The 16,248-nt window shown below is 33.5% G+C and overlaps 3 protein-coding genes across 3 annotated transcripts; 1 reads left to right on the top strand and 2 right to left on the bottom strand.

Moving 5' to 3' along the window:
- Positions 1-224: 224 nt before the first annotated feature.
- On the top strand, positions 225-3,116 carry HELRODRAFT_90119 (hypothetical protein; the record flags this gene model as incomplete). Its single annotated transcript, XM_009031644.1, has 8 exons — positions 225-336; positions 538-621; positions 735-844; positions 1,131-1,263; positions 1,527-1,681; positions 2,547-2,644; positions 2,782-2,852; positions 3,004-3,116. Coding segments are annotated over 8 exons (876 nt in total), but the record flags the coding sequence as incomplete, so codon positions are not given.
- Positions 3,117-3,537: 421 nt separating this feature from the next.
- HELRODRAFT_90075 (hypothetical protein) lies at positions 3,538-6,805 on the bottom strand (the record flags this gene model as incomplete). The annotated part of the gene is made up of 10 exons (XM_009031639.1): positions 3,538-3,645; positions 3,780-3,871; positions 3,971-4,069; positions 4,146-4,317; positions 4,452-4,644; positions 4,936-5,076; positions 5,232-5,409; positions 5,566-5,789; positions 6,439-6,542; positions 6,629-6,805. The coding sequence occupies 10 exons, from the start codon at positions 6,803-6,805 to the stop codon at positions 3,538-3,540; spliced, it is 1,488 nt and encodes a 495-aa protein (XP_009029887.1).
- Positions 6,806-7,828: 1,023 nt separating this feature from the next.
- On the bottom strand, positions 7,829-10,962 carry HELRODRAFT_181907 (hypothetical protein; the record flags this gene model as incomplete). Its single annotated transcript, XM_009031684.1, has 6 exons — positions 7,829-8,628; positions 8,751-8,904; positions 9,173-9,360; positions 9,731-9,853; positions 10,036-10,516; positions 10,654-10,962. The coding sequence occupies 6 exons, from the start codon at positions 10,960-10,962 to the stop codon at positions 7,829-7,831; spliced, it is 2,055 nt and encodes a 684-aa protein (XP_009029932.1).
- Between the last annotated feature and the right edge of the window lie 5,286 nt (positions 10,963-16,248).

Here is a 16,248-nt window from a genome sequence, read left to right as displayed (position 1 = left end):
TGATAAGAAATGGTGATTTTCAATTTTTTCAGTGTTTTTTCTTAAATTTGATTAAATAACTAAAATGAAATTAGATTAAAAAAAATGAACTCAGTGAACTGCACATGTGGATTTTTGTAATTAATTTATTTTTAATTTAATTAAATAATACATTGTTAAATAAAATAAATAATGAACAATTAAAATGAATACAATTTTAAATTTGTAATTGTTTTTTTCATCTGCAGTTTAAAAGACAGAGAAGGGAGATGCGAGAATTTATTTACAGGAGGAGCATTGAAGATAGGGATAACACACTTCTCGAGAAGAAAAAATTAGTGAAAGAATCTGTTGATGGTGCATTATTTTTATATTTTTTATCTTTGTTATTTTTGTTTTTTATTTTTTTTTTGTTTTTGATGTTGTTGTTCATATAATCATGTCATTTTTGCCATTATTGTTTATGAGTTAATCAGTTTATTGTAATATTAGTGATATAATTGTCTTCTTTAACATATTTTTCAAAAGTAAACATATATTTCAAAACTATAATTTCAGAATCTAAACCCATCCCCACGAACTTGAGAAAGGAGGCCATAGATGTTTTTAAGAGTCTGGATTGGGAAGACGAAGGCGGCGAAGGTGAATAATTTTTTAAAATTATTTTTTAAATTATATTTCGATAATTTGTTTTATATTTAATAATAATAATCATCGTTATTTATTAATATTTAATTAATTAATTTTTGTTTGAGGTGTAACAACACAAGAAGATAACGAGTATAAATGGGCTGGAGTTGCCGACCCCAAAATTATTGTCACCACGTCAAGGGACCCTGGATCCAGGCTGAAGCAGTTTGCAAAAGTATGTTGTCTTCCCCCCCCCCCTCTCTCTCTCTTTCTCTCTCTCTCTCTCTCTATCTATCTATCTATTCTTTCTTTCTCTGCCTATTTATTTCATTTTTTTTTCAAATAATTTTGGAAGTACATTTTTTATTTGTTGAATGACTTCACACACATTATACTCATTTATATTGTAATCATCATCTTTTCACTCACCTTTACCACCATCAAGGTCATCATCATTGTCTTGCCTATTGGCATCACATTCATCAACAAAATCATCGACGCTAACGTCTGCCTAATTTCAGGAAATCAGGTTGATGTTTCCAAACTCAAAGAGAATAAACAGAGGAAACCATGACATGAAGACTTTGATGGCTGCATTGCGGGCCAATGATTACTCTGATTTGATTATTCTCTCTGAAACAAGGGGCAGTCCTGGTGAATGTTTTTTTACTTTCTTTCCATTCTTTCTGGTTTTTTTTTTAATAATTTTTTTTCTGATTTTTTGGACATGATTTCTATAGAATAATTAGTTAATTAATTAATAACTGTAACGACAAACAATGATAATTTAGACATGATTTCTAGTAATTAATTGATTAATAACTATAACGACCAATTAAAAATGATATCTATTAACTAATTAATTAATTAACAACTGTAACGACAAACAAAAACAACGCCACAACAACCGCACGCAGACCAAATGATCGTCTGCCACCTGCCGTACGGACCTACGGCCTACTTCAACCTCTCAAACGTCGTCATGAGGCACGATATCCCTGATGTTGGGAAGATGTCCGAGGAGTACCCACTGCTTATGTTCGATAGCATCACTTCTAACTTGGGGGAAAGGGTGGGTAGCTGTTGTTTTAACAAGTAGTTTCTACAACATTAGAGAGAGAGCGAGAGAAAGGGAGAGAGAGAAAGCTGAGAGAGAGAGAGAGAGAAAGCTGAGAGAGAGAGAAAGAGAGAGAAAGCTGAGAGGGAGAGAAAGAGAGAGAGAGAGAGAGAAAGCTGAGAGAGAGAGAAAGAGAGAAAGCTGAGAGAGAGAGAGAGAGAGAGAAAGCTGAGAGAGAGAGAGAGGAAGCTGAGAGAGAGAAAGAGAGAAAGCTGAGAGAGAGAGAAAGAGAGAAAGCTGAGAGAGAGAGAAAGCTGAGAGAGAGAGAGAGAGCTGAGAGAGAAAGCTGAGAGAGAGAGAAAGCTGAGAGAGAGAGAGAGAGAAAGCTGAGAGAGAGAGAAAGCTGAGAGAGAAAGCTGAGAGAGAGAGAGAGAGAAAGCTGAGAGAGAGAGAGAGAGAGAGAGAAAGCTGAGAGAGAAAGCTGAGAGAGAGAGAGAGAGAGAGAGAGAGAAAGCTGAGAGAGAGAGAGAGAGAGAGAGAGAGAGAGAAAGCTGAGAGAGAGAGACAGAGAGAAAGCTGAGAGAGAGAGACAGAGAGAAAGCTGAGAGAGAAAGCTGAGAGAGAAAGCTGAGAGAGAGAGAGAGAAAGCTGAGAGAGAGGACACTGGAGAGATAGTTTACAGGAAAAAGAGTGAGAATGAAAGAGAATGATTGAGTGTGAAAGAATGGAAGAGAGAGAGTAAGAGTTTATTTTTGAAGATTAATTGACGAAAGAGGTAGGTGGAATATTGCATTCAATTTATATATTGAATATTAAAAATTATTTTTAAAAAATTATCATGCGATAATAATAATTATAATAATTTAATGAACCACCAAAGGTGAAGGACATATTGAGGTATCTATTTCCGGTTGCAAAGGACGATAGCAAGAGAATTATAAGTTTCACCTCGCTAGATGGCACCTACATCTCATTTAGGTTTTTTCTCCCATATGTCTTAAACATACCCATACCTCTTACCTTTGAATATTATGAAATTTTCAACAAACAAATAAATATTTTATCAATTTATCTTTGAATTTAATCTTTAATTCTAATATTTTTTTCTCTTCAAGACACCACATCAGCAAGAAAGTTGATAAGAAGTTCAGCATCTCTGAAATAGGACCAAGATTTGAAATGAAACGTATGTGTTTCTCTCTCTCTCTCTCTCTGTGTGTGTGTGTTTGTGTGTGTGTTTTACTTTATTGTTACTTTTCTACATTCAATAGATTAGTTTATTACGAGTTTGTTTACTACGTAATAATAATTTTAAATTGAACTTTTTTATTGTGCAGTGTACAAAATAATCAGGGGGACAGTGGATGTAGAAGATTCCTGCGACGTAGAGTACCAACTAAGTACTTATATGAGGACTGCCAAGTTCAAAGTACCGTTGTGGAAGAAATAAGCTGTCGCAAGTACAGTTCTGGCCGAAATAAATCGATTAAAACTGTACACATGTTTTAGTTTTCTTTTTCAGACACCGTTTTTGACCCTTCATTCATTCACTTTAATTCATTCGTTCATTCATTCATCCAGTGTATACATTTTCTTGTATATATATGTATCTTTCGTTGTTTTGTTTATTTTGAAGAATTAATACAAAACTTAATTAACGGAAAGGTTCTCGTTGAATTAATTAAATAATTAATTAAATTATGACGACCTACGATGTGATAGTACAGTATTCTTTTAACTCCCTCCTCAGTACAACACGACACAATGATTAAAAGGCAGAATTCATTGCAAAAACAAACAGAAGTAACCGAACAATAAATTTTTATCACACGACATACCATCACGTTGCAAAAGTTGTTGCCCTGGGTCACTCATTTGAAATGGTGCATCCATCTCGCTGCAGCCAGGGTAGGGTCGGGCACGTACAGATCCGTGTTCCTCTTGCCCAGTAGCCAGTGGGTCGTCATAATCCCCTTGCCCTATTGGTTAAATTTTATTAAATGTTGGTCATGCTGTTGTTTTTTAGATGAAACTGTTCGTATAGTCGCTAGGTTTGCAATGATTATGCTATTCAGAATGTCAAGGTCGGATACAAATATTTTGCCCAACTGACCTTGACCTCAATTTTCCCCCTCTCCATGGTGTCAAATTCGTTGGTGGCCTGGAGGAGTTTGTTGGTCGTGTCACTCATGTGTATTCTCAATGCTGATTGGTTGAAAATATTTGAACTAATCTGCATACCTTTTTCTTATTGGTTGGTTTTATTTAAACAATTGATTAAACGGCCAATCACGTTCGTCCTACCGTATCCACTTGTTTGCATTCTTGACGCCGTGTTCACGCTGTCGCCATAGATGCAGTATTGGGGCAAACTCGTCCCGAGAATTCCCGCCACTACGGGACCTTTAAGGAAAAAAGAGATGTCCCATTATCGTTAGAGATGTCACATATCGTTAAAATTGTTCAATCCGATACGTACCGGAATGAAGACCGATTCTCAGTTGTAGAACGTTATTGTTTGTACCCGGTATTTCGAATTTGTTTATCGTCGTGAACATGTCCAGTGCCATTGTGGCGATTTCAGATGCGTGGTGTCTGATCTTTTTGGGAACGCCACTGGCCACCATGTAAACGTCCTTTGTCGTTTCGCACTGGTTGCGAATTAGAGATTAGACAGAATTTAATCGGTAATTTTCAAATGAATCGTGACTCGTGCACTTGGAAATAACGTCTCGTCTAAAAAAAAAATTCACTCCAATATAATCTATAAGACACGTGGCCCAACCTTATATAGGTCATATTTATCCGTAACTAGGTCAAAATGGCGGAAAACGTTGTTGAGAAAGTCAACGATGAAAGCTGGACTCCCAGTCTGGCAGATGATGTCGAAACCGACAATGTCCGAAAAGTAGATTGTCGCCTCTTCGAATTCTTGCGGGTGAACTGTCTTGTTCTTCAACATTGCACGTGCTATCCCGCTGTTTGTGTGCGTGTGTGTGTATGCGTATGTATGTGTGTGCGTGTGTGTGTGTACGTATGTTTGTTTGTGTGTGTGTATGTGTGTGTGTCCGTGCATACAACATAGCAGAATATAATATAAGAATAAATATAACAACTCGATGCGAACATAAATACAATAAAATGCTAGGCAACAACTTTTCTTTTACCTCCAAAAAAAATTATAATAGAGATTCATGATTATAAATAAATATAACAAAATATAATTAAATTAGATGATTAAATATTCATAATTTATTATTTCAACTGACACAGGCAGAATGTTGAATATCCAGGCTTCGACTTCAGCTTTTTTTTGTTTCAACTCCTCTGTCCTCCTACTCACCAATATCTGTAGCTTCTCGTTCAATTTCTCCAGCTTTTCCAGTGTCACGTCCATTATGTGGACGGTTCTGCGTGCGTGTATGTGTGCGTGTGTGTATTACTATGATAGTCTGTGTGTGTGTGTGTGTGCGTGTGTGTGCGTGTGTGTGTGTGTGAAAGAAAGAGAAGAATAACAAACACAACACCAACCAACCGCACCCAACGAACGAAAACAACGACAAACTTTCCCTTGAGCATTTTTTTGAAATCAAAATTGATGCTGGCGAACGTGGCTCTGCGGTCCGGCTGCTGCCTCAGGCACTTCTTCATCAGCTCCAACCACTCGTCCGAGCAGAGGTTCTCAGGGATGAGGGGGCGTATGGGGTGGCGCATGGTCGTCAGCATCACCTGGCGGAGAATTTCTGCGCGTGTTTTTGGTTTTGTTAGTTTTTGATGTTGATGTTGCTGTTTGAATGTCATTTGCATTGGCGTTAGCCGAAATTGATTAAAAAATAACAATAACCACAGCAACATTAATAATAATCAGAAAAAGAAGAAGAAGAAGAGCAAGAGCAGACGTGAAATAGGTTTATTTTGGCGCTCGATAGCGTACGGCACGTCCCACATGATGACTTCCTGCATGATTATCCCAAACGCGTACACGTCCCCCTCCGGACTGCCCTGCTCCGATAAAAAATTCCCTTTACTAATTTGAAGTAACTCCGGGGCCAGGTAGAGGGCATCTGCCACTGAAAAGTGTTTGTAATGTAAATCATTTTTTATATTGCTATTGAAATTTTCTCTCATTTTTACTCTCACTCTTCTCTCTCTCTCTTTCAAGTTAAAGATTTATTCAATAAAACGAATTAACATTATTACTTCCACCAACTCTTTTTTCTCTATCCTTCTATCTATCTCTTTCTCTCTATGGATGTGTAAACATTCCATTAGACAATAACAACAAAGGTTAAAAGGTTAACCAGAGGCGTGGCCAAAAAAAGGAACCCTATGCCGCTCACAAGAAATTTTTATTGACAGTTATGTTGATTTTTAAAGCATTGGGCCTCTGGCACTTCCCTGATACCACTAACGTCAAAAATTTAACTCACCATTCTTGTAAACCTTGCTGACTTTTTCAACGTGTAGCTGATGGACGCCATAGTCGGTTATCTTGCAGGTCCACCTTGCAATAAAATGGCGGGAAAGCAATTATATAATTTATATTTTTTAAATAAATGATAATTATAATTAATACTATTACCTTACTACTTATTCGGTAATGTTATATAATATGCCTCAATCAAGAGAATATATGACATGCATTTTATACAGATGGCCAATGATGATAATGATAATATACTTAGCTAATTTATTTACTAATTAATTATTTGACTAATTAATTAATCAAATATAATTAAGTAATTATGTAGTTTACATTTTATTATTTTTACAATGAGAACGAGTAAGATGCGATAAACCTGTTGTCAATGACGCAATTCTTGCTGCTGAGATGTCCGTGGATCTTGAGGAGAGACCTATGCAAATAGTCCATACCCTGGCAACAACAACATCATCAACAACAACAACAACAACAATAATAATAATAATTGTAATAATAATAATAAAAATTGTAATAATAACACTAGTTATGTCTAGAACAAGGGAAAGTTTGTTGTCGTAATTCGGCCTTATCTTCTGCTCTCTTATTAGGTCGGTGAGGCTGCCGAACTTGTTGTACAGGTACATTAGACAGCTGTTAGGCAGGTCTAGGCAGACGCCGAGAAATAAATTTAGATTCTGGTGTCTTATGTTGGCCATCTGGTGAGATTTTTATGGCATTTTTTGGAGTTTGTGGTTGTTTCGGTTTTGGTTGTTTAGGGCGCTGTCGTAGACATCGTTTGGTCTACATGCGAATAGGTTTTTAATGGAATTTTAAAATAAAATTGGTTAATTTGTATAAATTTTGTTTTAATTTTAATTGATGTAATGAAATGACACTTGTTTCAGTTCGTCCAGAAATCTACCATTCTTAAAATTGATCCGCTTTATATTAGAGTTTATCCTTAAAATCGAACAAACTTGAGCCTAGAAAAAATACGTAATGTATCTTCTGTATGTGTGTTTGTGTGCGTGCGTGTGCGAGGGAATTTGCTCGTATGTATGTATGCATCCAAACTAAAACTAAGAGGAACCTTATATATACCGACTTCTGTATAAAAGTCGGACCGGCTTAACTTTCTATTCGGCTCCCGAATAAAATCGGTCGATTCGTGCCATATCGATTCTTGCATGAGAACGTTGTAGTTGCTGAACTGTCGGTGATGATGGTAATGATAAAATTTGTGTCAATCATTCGTTCGTTCATTCATTCATTCATTCGTTCATTCATTCGTTCATTCATTCGTTCATTCATTCATTCGTTCATTCATTCATTCGTTCATTCATTCACTTCATCCTTGTCCGGCGTTTCAATTTCGCTCCACCTGATCCTGAAGCCCTCGTCCCTGATGACGTTACTGCTCCTGCTAGCGCCCTTGCTATAAATAACATCAATAATAATAATAATAATAATAATAATAATGACAATAATAACAACAATAATAACCACCTCTTATTAAAACTCCAGACATTGTAAGCCATTATGAAGGTTAAGGTGGCGATGTATATGACGAAATGTGTGAGTGACTTGTTATGAACCACTGTTAATAACAATAATTATAATAATTATTATTATTATTGTTTTTAATATCATTATTTTTATTATCATTAGAATAGAATAATTATAACAAGCAAAATGTATAAGTTGAAACGTTAAATAAAATTTTTCTTTGCCATGAGAAACTACGTACGTAAAAACACAACCAGACTCTGCCTGGTGGTGCTGTAAGACTTCTGGTCGGCCCAGCCCACAATACTTTCTAACTCTCCACTGGGGGCTACAATGTACCCCCCTGGCCACCGAAATATTCCTGGCTGTAGGAAGAGTTCATTTGGTTTGGTGTTGTTTAAGACGACGTTGTGAAGGTTTTTCCATGGGATTTTGATGTCGCAATTTGGGCAGTTTTTGAAGATTTCCTCCTCGCTGTTCAGGTAATCCATCTCGAAATTTGGATAGTCCCAGCTGGATTCGTTTACGGAATGCTCGTCTAACAAATATTCAGCATCCGAGTCGTTAGTCGAGATTGTGTGGTTCGTTCCCCAGGAGTCGTATCGTCGGTGTCGATTTTTTACATGTCGTTGGGAGGATCTTCTAAAAATACGCCTTGCTTCAGCTGTCGAGAACTCAGGCGAATTTTTCACATAATCGATTGGTTCGTAAATATTGGGATCTATCTCGGTTAGGGTACTTATCCGAACGATGAAGTCATGCAGCCGATCGTTACTCAGGTGTTTCGCAAAGTAACTCAGCCTCACTAAGCCTCTGGTGTCGGCAAACATTTCGTGGTAAGTCTGATCGTTGATCTCGTATATGACCTTCAACTGACCTTGCTGAATAATTTCGACGGCAAGGTCAACAAATCTCATGTTGATCCGGATCCATTCCTTCCTTAAAGGGTTCCAAAATTTTTCGCGGTGAACCTTGAATGCACCACTGGCGTACTTGAAGAAATATCCGCGCGAGGCAGATATGCTACTGGGAACTTTGTAAAAATTATTATTAATAATTTCTTAATAATTCTCCATCATAATTATTAATATATCTGAAAACATATAATTAGTGTAGCTTTGAATAATATTTAAAATTATTCTCGTAACAGCTTACGACTAAAGTCAGTGGGCAGTTCGTAAATGAATTTATCGATGGCCCTATAGTCCCATATTACATGGCTCTTGTTGTCGCTATGAGTGTGGTGGATGGCTTGCATGAGGATGTAGATTCCGTCAAAGACCAGAGCCGTGTTGATATCGAGGTTGTACTGGGTAGTGATGTGAGTTACGTCACTCAATTATTCAATTAGTGGTTCAATTAATTAGTGAATCTTTTGACTAATCTGATAATTGCCAGCTAAGATAAGTAGGCCAATAAAAAATAATCTACACCGGACTATAATTAACATTTTTACTTGTATAAACTAAATTAAAAATTATTATAAATTATTATTTAAATAAAATAAAATCACATTAATTAATAGTTGATCAATTAATTAATTGCTTAATTAAGTAATTAATTAACTGCCAATTTACACTTAATTCATAAAAGGTGCCGTGTTTCGCGTTATATTGGTCTCTAAATAGCCTCAACTTTTCGTCGAAATTGAACCAGGTGGTCTTAAGGGGTCGGTTTATGTTCACAGTCAGGAGACCCTCCAACGACTTCTTAGTTTCCGCCACATCTCCAGGGTCTGATTCCTTAAAATGAGCTTCCGGGTTCACTAATCGTTCACATTTTTGACGTGTTTTTATTAAATTTTTAAATAAAAAAGGAGTGATTGGACGTAGAAAATTATTATATAATACTGATGATACTACAATTGATGATGATGTTGTTATCATTATCATTATTATTATTATTATCATTTTTTAGCGCAGTAACAACAATAAAAAAAGATGATTGTGGTATCATCATTCTTAATCATAGCAGTAACACTACGACAATTACTACTACTACTAAAACACCACGGCAAGATCATGCTACTACTAACTTTTTTATAACTACTATTATTGATACTATTATTGATATTAGTTACGATAATAATTATTTATAATAATAATAAATAAAAATATTATTATAAATGTTATTACCATTAGTGAAGGCATAGGTAATAAAGGCATAACGTATATAAAAGCCGTAGTCAAACATGCCAAGCTTCTTGGCCGCTCTCATGACTTGCACCACACCACAGTCGGGCATTACAAGTATAAATACTTAGAATATTATTAATTATTACTATTAATTATGGCATAATTATAAATTATATTATCTATAATTATCAATAATCTGACAAAATTATGCAAAAAAGTAGAAATATCTAACACCTCAAACATCAAGTAATGTTAAAAGCCAACAAACAACCAATCAGCTAAATCCAACCAACCAACCAACCAACCATTGGCGTTAAACTTGGAAAACTTGAGAAACTCAAGGGCAGCTTCAAAGAGGTCCCACCTCCCATGCACATAAAACTCCTCCCTGATTTTCATCAGCGAGTCCTTCGTTGATGTGCACACGGGCAGACTAAAACTGTCAACCAAATGTAGACCGTTTTCTGTGTTATAGAGTAATCGTAACTTTTCAAATTTCTTTTTAATGATATTCGAGGCGAGAACACTCGTGGAGTCGGTTGAAGAGAATAGAATAACTTTCTTCCAAGCAGGGTGCTGCTTCAGTAGGAGAAAAATCGACTCGATAAAACTCTCATCTCTACCGCCGATTCGGTGAATGTTCTGCATCAGATTGGCGTGTATCGAGTAGCCCGGGTTCCGACAACCGATCGATATTATAGGAATATTTTTACCTTCCGTTGCATAGAACTTTCCCAACGTGTAACATGTATTGTCATTCATTATACCGACGATAAAAGGCATATCCTAGTAGTGGAATCAAATTTCATTCAAATTAATAACAAAGGTTACTCAATTAATTGATTAACTGATTAAATAATGAAATGTTTTACATATTCTCCATCAGAATCAGAAGTCCAACTGATTAAATTGCGCAAAGTAACCGACGGATTGACATCTTCATTTATAATTTTAATATTATTCAAGCCAAAATGAACTGCTTTAGATCCTTTCACGTCAATCAAACATTCCTCAAGGGCCCTTGTTGCGGCCATAAGGGCTGCCATGGTTATTTCATCCTTGCTCAACCTTACGCTCATTGGAACCCTGTCGACAGGCATGACGACCGCAATTCTCAGAGACTTTTTGTAATCTGATTCCACAATGTCATCGCTCACAAGACAGGCACTTATTTGACGTAAAACGCATGTCAAAGTTAGAATTAGCAACTTTATTTTGAGTTTTGAATTCATATTTTCCGATTTGTAACCATGCGATTATTGACTGTTTATGTTTAAAAAAAAACATAGTAAACAAGAATTTTTTAGCGTTTTTTATTATAAACAAATCAAAGTATTTTAAACACAAACTCACAGTCAATACGTTTCAATTTCGAAAAAAATCAACTATAAATTTACAAAACCAAACCGAATATCTATATCCCAAAATCGAATTCCACGAATTCGAATCCAAATTAGCACTGGAAAAACATTTATCAATTTCATTAACACAAACTAACTCTAATCTCTTCAATAAACTCTGATTTTTAACCATAATTTTACCAGAAAATATATCATTTAATATAAACCGTCTGCTAGGCGAAGCGTTCACATCCGCATTTATATAGTGTCTTAATTTAATAAAACTTTTGCTTAAATTTACTCTAGATTTATATTCTATGTTTAAATTTTCGGCGCGAATTTTTAAAAACTCTTTCATCTGGTCGTTACTGGCTAAGATGTATATTAAGCAGGAGAGTATAAATTTTCTGAAATTATGGGAAAAACAAATAAATTTTAATTTTTCATTCTAATAGATAGATAATATAACTACTTATTTAGATAAATAAATTAATTAGTTAAAAAAAAATAAAATAGTGAAAACAAACATACTTATGATACCACATAGATTCGTGAAAACCATTGTAAAACTCCAGATTACTATTTACCGTTTGTAATTCATCCAGTAGTAAAGTGACGACGTAATCTGTAGAAAGATCAATACTACTAGTAGTAGCAGCAGCAGCAGCAGCTGTAGTAGCAGCAGCAGCAGCACTAGCAGTAGTAATAATATTAGAATTATTAGTAGCGTTATTTGTAGCTATCATAGTAGATAAATTGGTTTCAACAGCAGTAGTATTATTATAAGAAGTAGTATCTGTACTACCACAATTTTGAGTAGTAGTTTTAGTAGTGATAGCCACAGCAGCCGCAAAAGCAGCAGCAGCAGTAGTAGTAGTATCATCAATAATGGTACTCTTCATAAGTAAGATCACAACGTAGTGGTAATGGTGATAGAATGAGTAATCAGAGATGTGATGTAACGTTTCTTCATCATGCCTATATAGCTCATTCAGCAACACCTATGAAATACATTTTTTTTACTATTTTTAATTAAAAAAATTACTTAAATAATAATTTTCATCAAACTTTTTTCAAGTCACAGCTCAGTTCCTTAAGAGTCCATATTCTATGTGACCAACAGCAGTAATTGTTTTTATATTTCTTGGCAACTATCGAACAAAGATCTAATTCACTCTTTAGTAAGTTACATTTTATACAGGGTTTTTTATTATTATAACAATAATTACTATCGTTGTTGTTGTTATTATTATTGTTGTTGTTGTTAGAACATTCTGATAGATTTAGAACTGTTAGGTAATCTTGAAGAATGAACCTCCTATGGTGAAATGTTTCAGGGCTTTTGGGATGTTTACACAGAACTAATTTACTAAATTTCAATTCTTCTTCGTGATTTAGTTGGCTTTTTTTAAGCATTGACTTCCTGTTAAAATTATTATTATTCTATTCTATTTTATTTATTTATTTATATTTGTATTAAATATTAAAATAATAGTAACTTCTTTTACAGTTAATTTATAAAGAGTTAAATGTAAATAATAACCATAGAATAAATAAATAATTTAAAGTTAATTTTTTTAATAACTATTAATACCCATCAAATAATTAAAATTTAAAATGTGTATTATCTAATATTTTTTTCCATAAAAAAAGTAAATTTAAATTGAAACAACCTAAAATTCCAGGCAGATGAGTGATCATATACGAACATCACCAGACATCTAGTTATATCTAGCAGCAGTGATGTTTCTTGATAATTTTTTCATGAAATAATTTTAATTGGGTTTTAATTTAATTAACAATTAAAATAGAAGTAAATATTAAAATAAAAAACATATACTGTCTTTTTTATTAATTAATATTAATAAAACATACCCAGACAACTTTTTTGGTAACCTTTCATTTTCAGCTGACCAACAATATCATTGAAAGTAAAGTTGGCAAAACAAGTTAACATCTTTGCAGCAGACGGATCGATGGCCATCTTGTTTTTCTCCGCCATAAAATGTCCACCAAAATGACCACTGGGTTCATCTTGTGATGCAGCTGCTCTTGGTGTGAGAGGAATGATGTCATACTCATCACTTAAGTTAAAAAAAAGAATCAACAGATGGTTTTGAATTTGAGAAATGAATACAGTTGTGTTAATTAATTAAATTAGCAAATTATTCCTATACTAACTATATTACTATAGTAATAAATAGAACCATTAGCATTAGTTTTAGTAGCCATGGCATTAGTATTAGTTAGTAGTCATTATATTATAAGAACATAAATAATAAAATTAATTATAAAATGATGTTAGTTTAGTAATTAGTTAATTTAATAATGTTAACTAAATTAATATTAAATTATTTAAAATAAAATAATAAAAGAAAATCATTTAAAATTTATGATTTTCATAAAATTTAACGGACATAGATATAAAAATAGCAAAATCTTAAACTAACATATCGTTGTTTTCGTTCAACAAGCGTATAAATTCACTAAAAAGTTTTTCCGGATTTGGACTTAAATTTATTATTAGCGCCGTCATTTAAAAGTTTACTTTTAGCATCATTGAAGGTTAAAAGCTAATTCGATTTAAATATGTTTGTCGAAATTTCGTGCGTGAGAAGACTATAAACTTGGATTAGGAAGAAATTTAATTTACCGGTAAAATTCGTGTTTTTGAAATAATGTAATTATTAATAATTGATGTTTATTTCATCTATTTTTCAATGTTTAATTGAATTTTTGTGTAAAAATTATGGTTTTCTCTAATTCTCATCTTTATATTTGTCAATTTTTATGGCACGTTATCAATATAATAATAATATAGTATTCAGTACAACATTACATAAATAAACACAGATACAAACAAACTAAGACATACACACACATACATAGAAACAAACATACACATTTTCAAAAAAACATACATACATACATACACATACATAACATAACATAACATATATTAGTTACAAGGTTAAATATATTCATCTATTTATTTTATTTATACACTATTCATATAAGCTGCATCTAAAACTAACAACAATAACACATACACACACACACACACACACACACACACACATACATACAAACAAACAACCATGCATACATACAAACATATATACATATATACTTATTTACAAAAGGTATGTTGAAGACATCATAAGACCATTAAAAAAAATTTAATTCAATTTTTTCAACATCTTAAATTTATCATATTTTTTTTTTTTAAACATTTAAAAACTTCTTCTTTCAATGCTTGCAAAAAATTGCATTGTATTATAATGTAAAACAGAAACAGATTTCAACTTGAACATCCCTTAGAATGCTCAAATGGAATCATCTATAACAGGCACAGTTGTGGGGCTCTGAATGACGTTGTATATATATATATATATATATATATATATATATATATATAGACAATACACATACATGCGTTATTATCTTTGCTAGCTGCATCCTTTTGTTTGATAGTATAGATGTATGTATGTATGTTTGCATGTATGTGTATATGTTTGTAGGTTTGTTTGTTTGTTTGTATGAATGCTTGTATGTATGTTTGTTTGTATGTATGTATGTTTGTATGGATTGATGGTTGTGTGTAATGTTTACGCATGTATGTTTAAATACATCTATGTTTGTTTGTATAGGTTTGTGTGTGTGTGTGCATGTGTAAGGTTAGGGTGTGTATGATGTACGTTTGTATGTTTATATTTTGCTGTTTTTATATATGTTGATTTTTTGTATGTGTGCTAGTAGGTTTGTATGTGCGTTAATCAATTTGTATGTAAAACTGTGTACTAGTGATGTTCGCGTAGTGTGTGTACGTGTGTGTGTGTGTGTGTGTGCGTGCGTGTTTATCTTTTGTATTTTTAATCTGGATACGCGAATACCTAGATGAATGACAATTAGGCAAATTAGTTCATACATGCATGTATCTATCCTCTGTTCTAGAGATAGAGATGGTATATAAGCGTCCAGGTAATTCATTAACTCACTTTTATGTATGTATAATATAATACGTACATATACACGCACATACATACATACACACCACACACACGCAGGCACGCACGCACACACGCATCTACATACATACATACACACCACACATGCACACATAACACATACATACATCTTCACGTACTTACCGGTACGTAGATTGTTAAAATTTCAATGAAAAATGTTCTTCGGTGACATAGAAATCAACCAGAAAAAATGGAAAACAAACATGCAAACAAAGTAAAACAAACGAAACGAAACGAAAATTGAAAAGTTTTCCATCTCGGAGTTCAAACTGAATTCTGGCGCACTATGCTATAGTTAGTATGACGAACATTGTGGCAAGCTTCGGATGTTCGAGTCATCTCTAATTTACTCTTAAACATCTTACACGTACAGTTTATTGTACAAACACACACACACACACACACACACACACACACACACACACACAGAAGTACAAACATTACAAAATACATTTACACACGCATACAAACACATACACTACAAACATTCTCTATGTATATAGACAAACCAGTATACAAAATCACATGTGCATACATACATCATGTGATCTTTGTACTGTACACTCACATACATATGATTGTATGTACATATGTAGGTATGCATATTATTTGTACTTATGCACAACTCTGTTCTGTATAATATACCTTTGTACGCTGGTGGATGTACATAATTATACAATCGCGTGTTTGCATATGTATGTACTGTTGTAAACTGGTAGATTAATATGCAAATTTAGGTATTTGTGCATATTAATACAGCATATTAATAATGTACTGTTGTAAACTGGTAGATTAATATGCAAATTTAGGTATTTGTGCATATTAATACAGCACATACATACATATATACACACATTCATATATACATACCATACACACAACACACATACATACTTGCATACATACATACATACAAACATACATACATACATACTTACATACATACAAACAAACATACAGACAAACGCATTCTCATTCACTCATCTTTAAACTTTACCTTAAACATTTGTGATAAAATTATGTATGTACGTATGTACATATATACACATATATACACGTGTGTATGTGTATTTATATAATACATATATAGTGTTTGTATAGATAGATGGTATATTAAGGTAAATGATGTATTGTGTCTGTACAGATTGTA

This window comes from Helobdella robusta (assembly GCF_000326865.2).
Source record: "Helobdella robusta unplaced genomic scaffold HELROscaffold_77, whole genome shotgun sequence".
In the NCBI taxonomy this organism is placed as follows: Eukaryota; Metazoa; Annelida; class Clitellata; order Rhynchobdellida; family Glossiphoniidae; genus Helobdella; species Helobdella robusta.
Note: the sequence above shows the minus strand (reverse complement) of the source record. Positions and strands in the feature narration are given on the sequence as shown.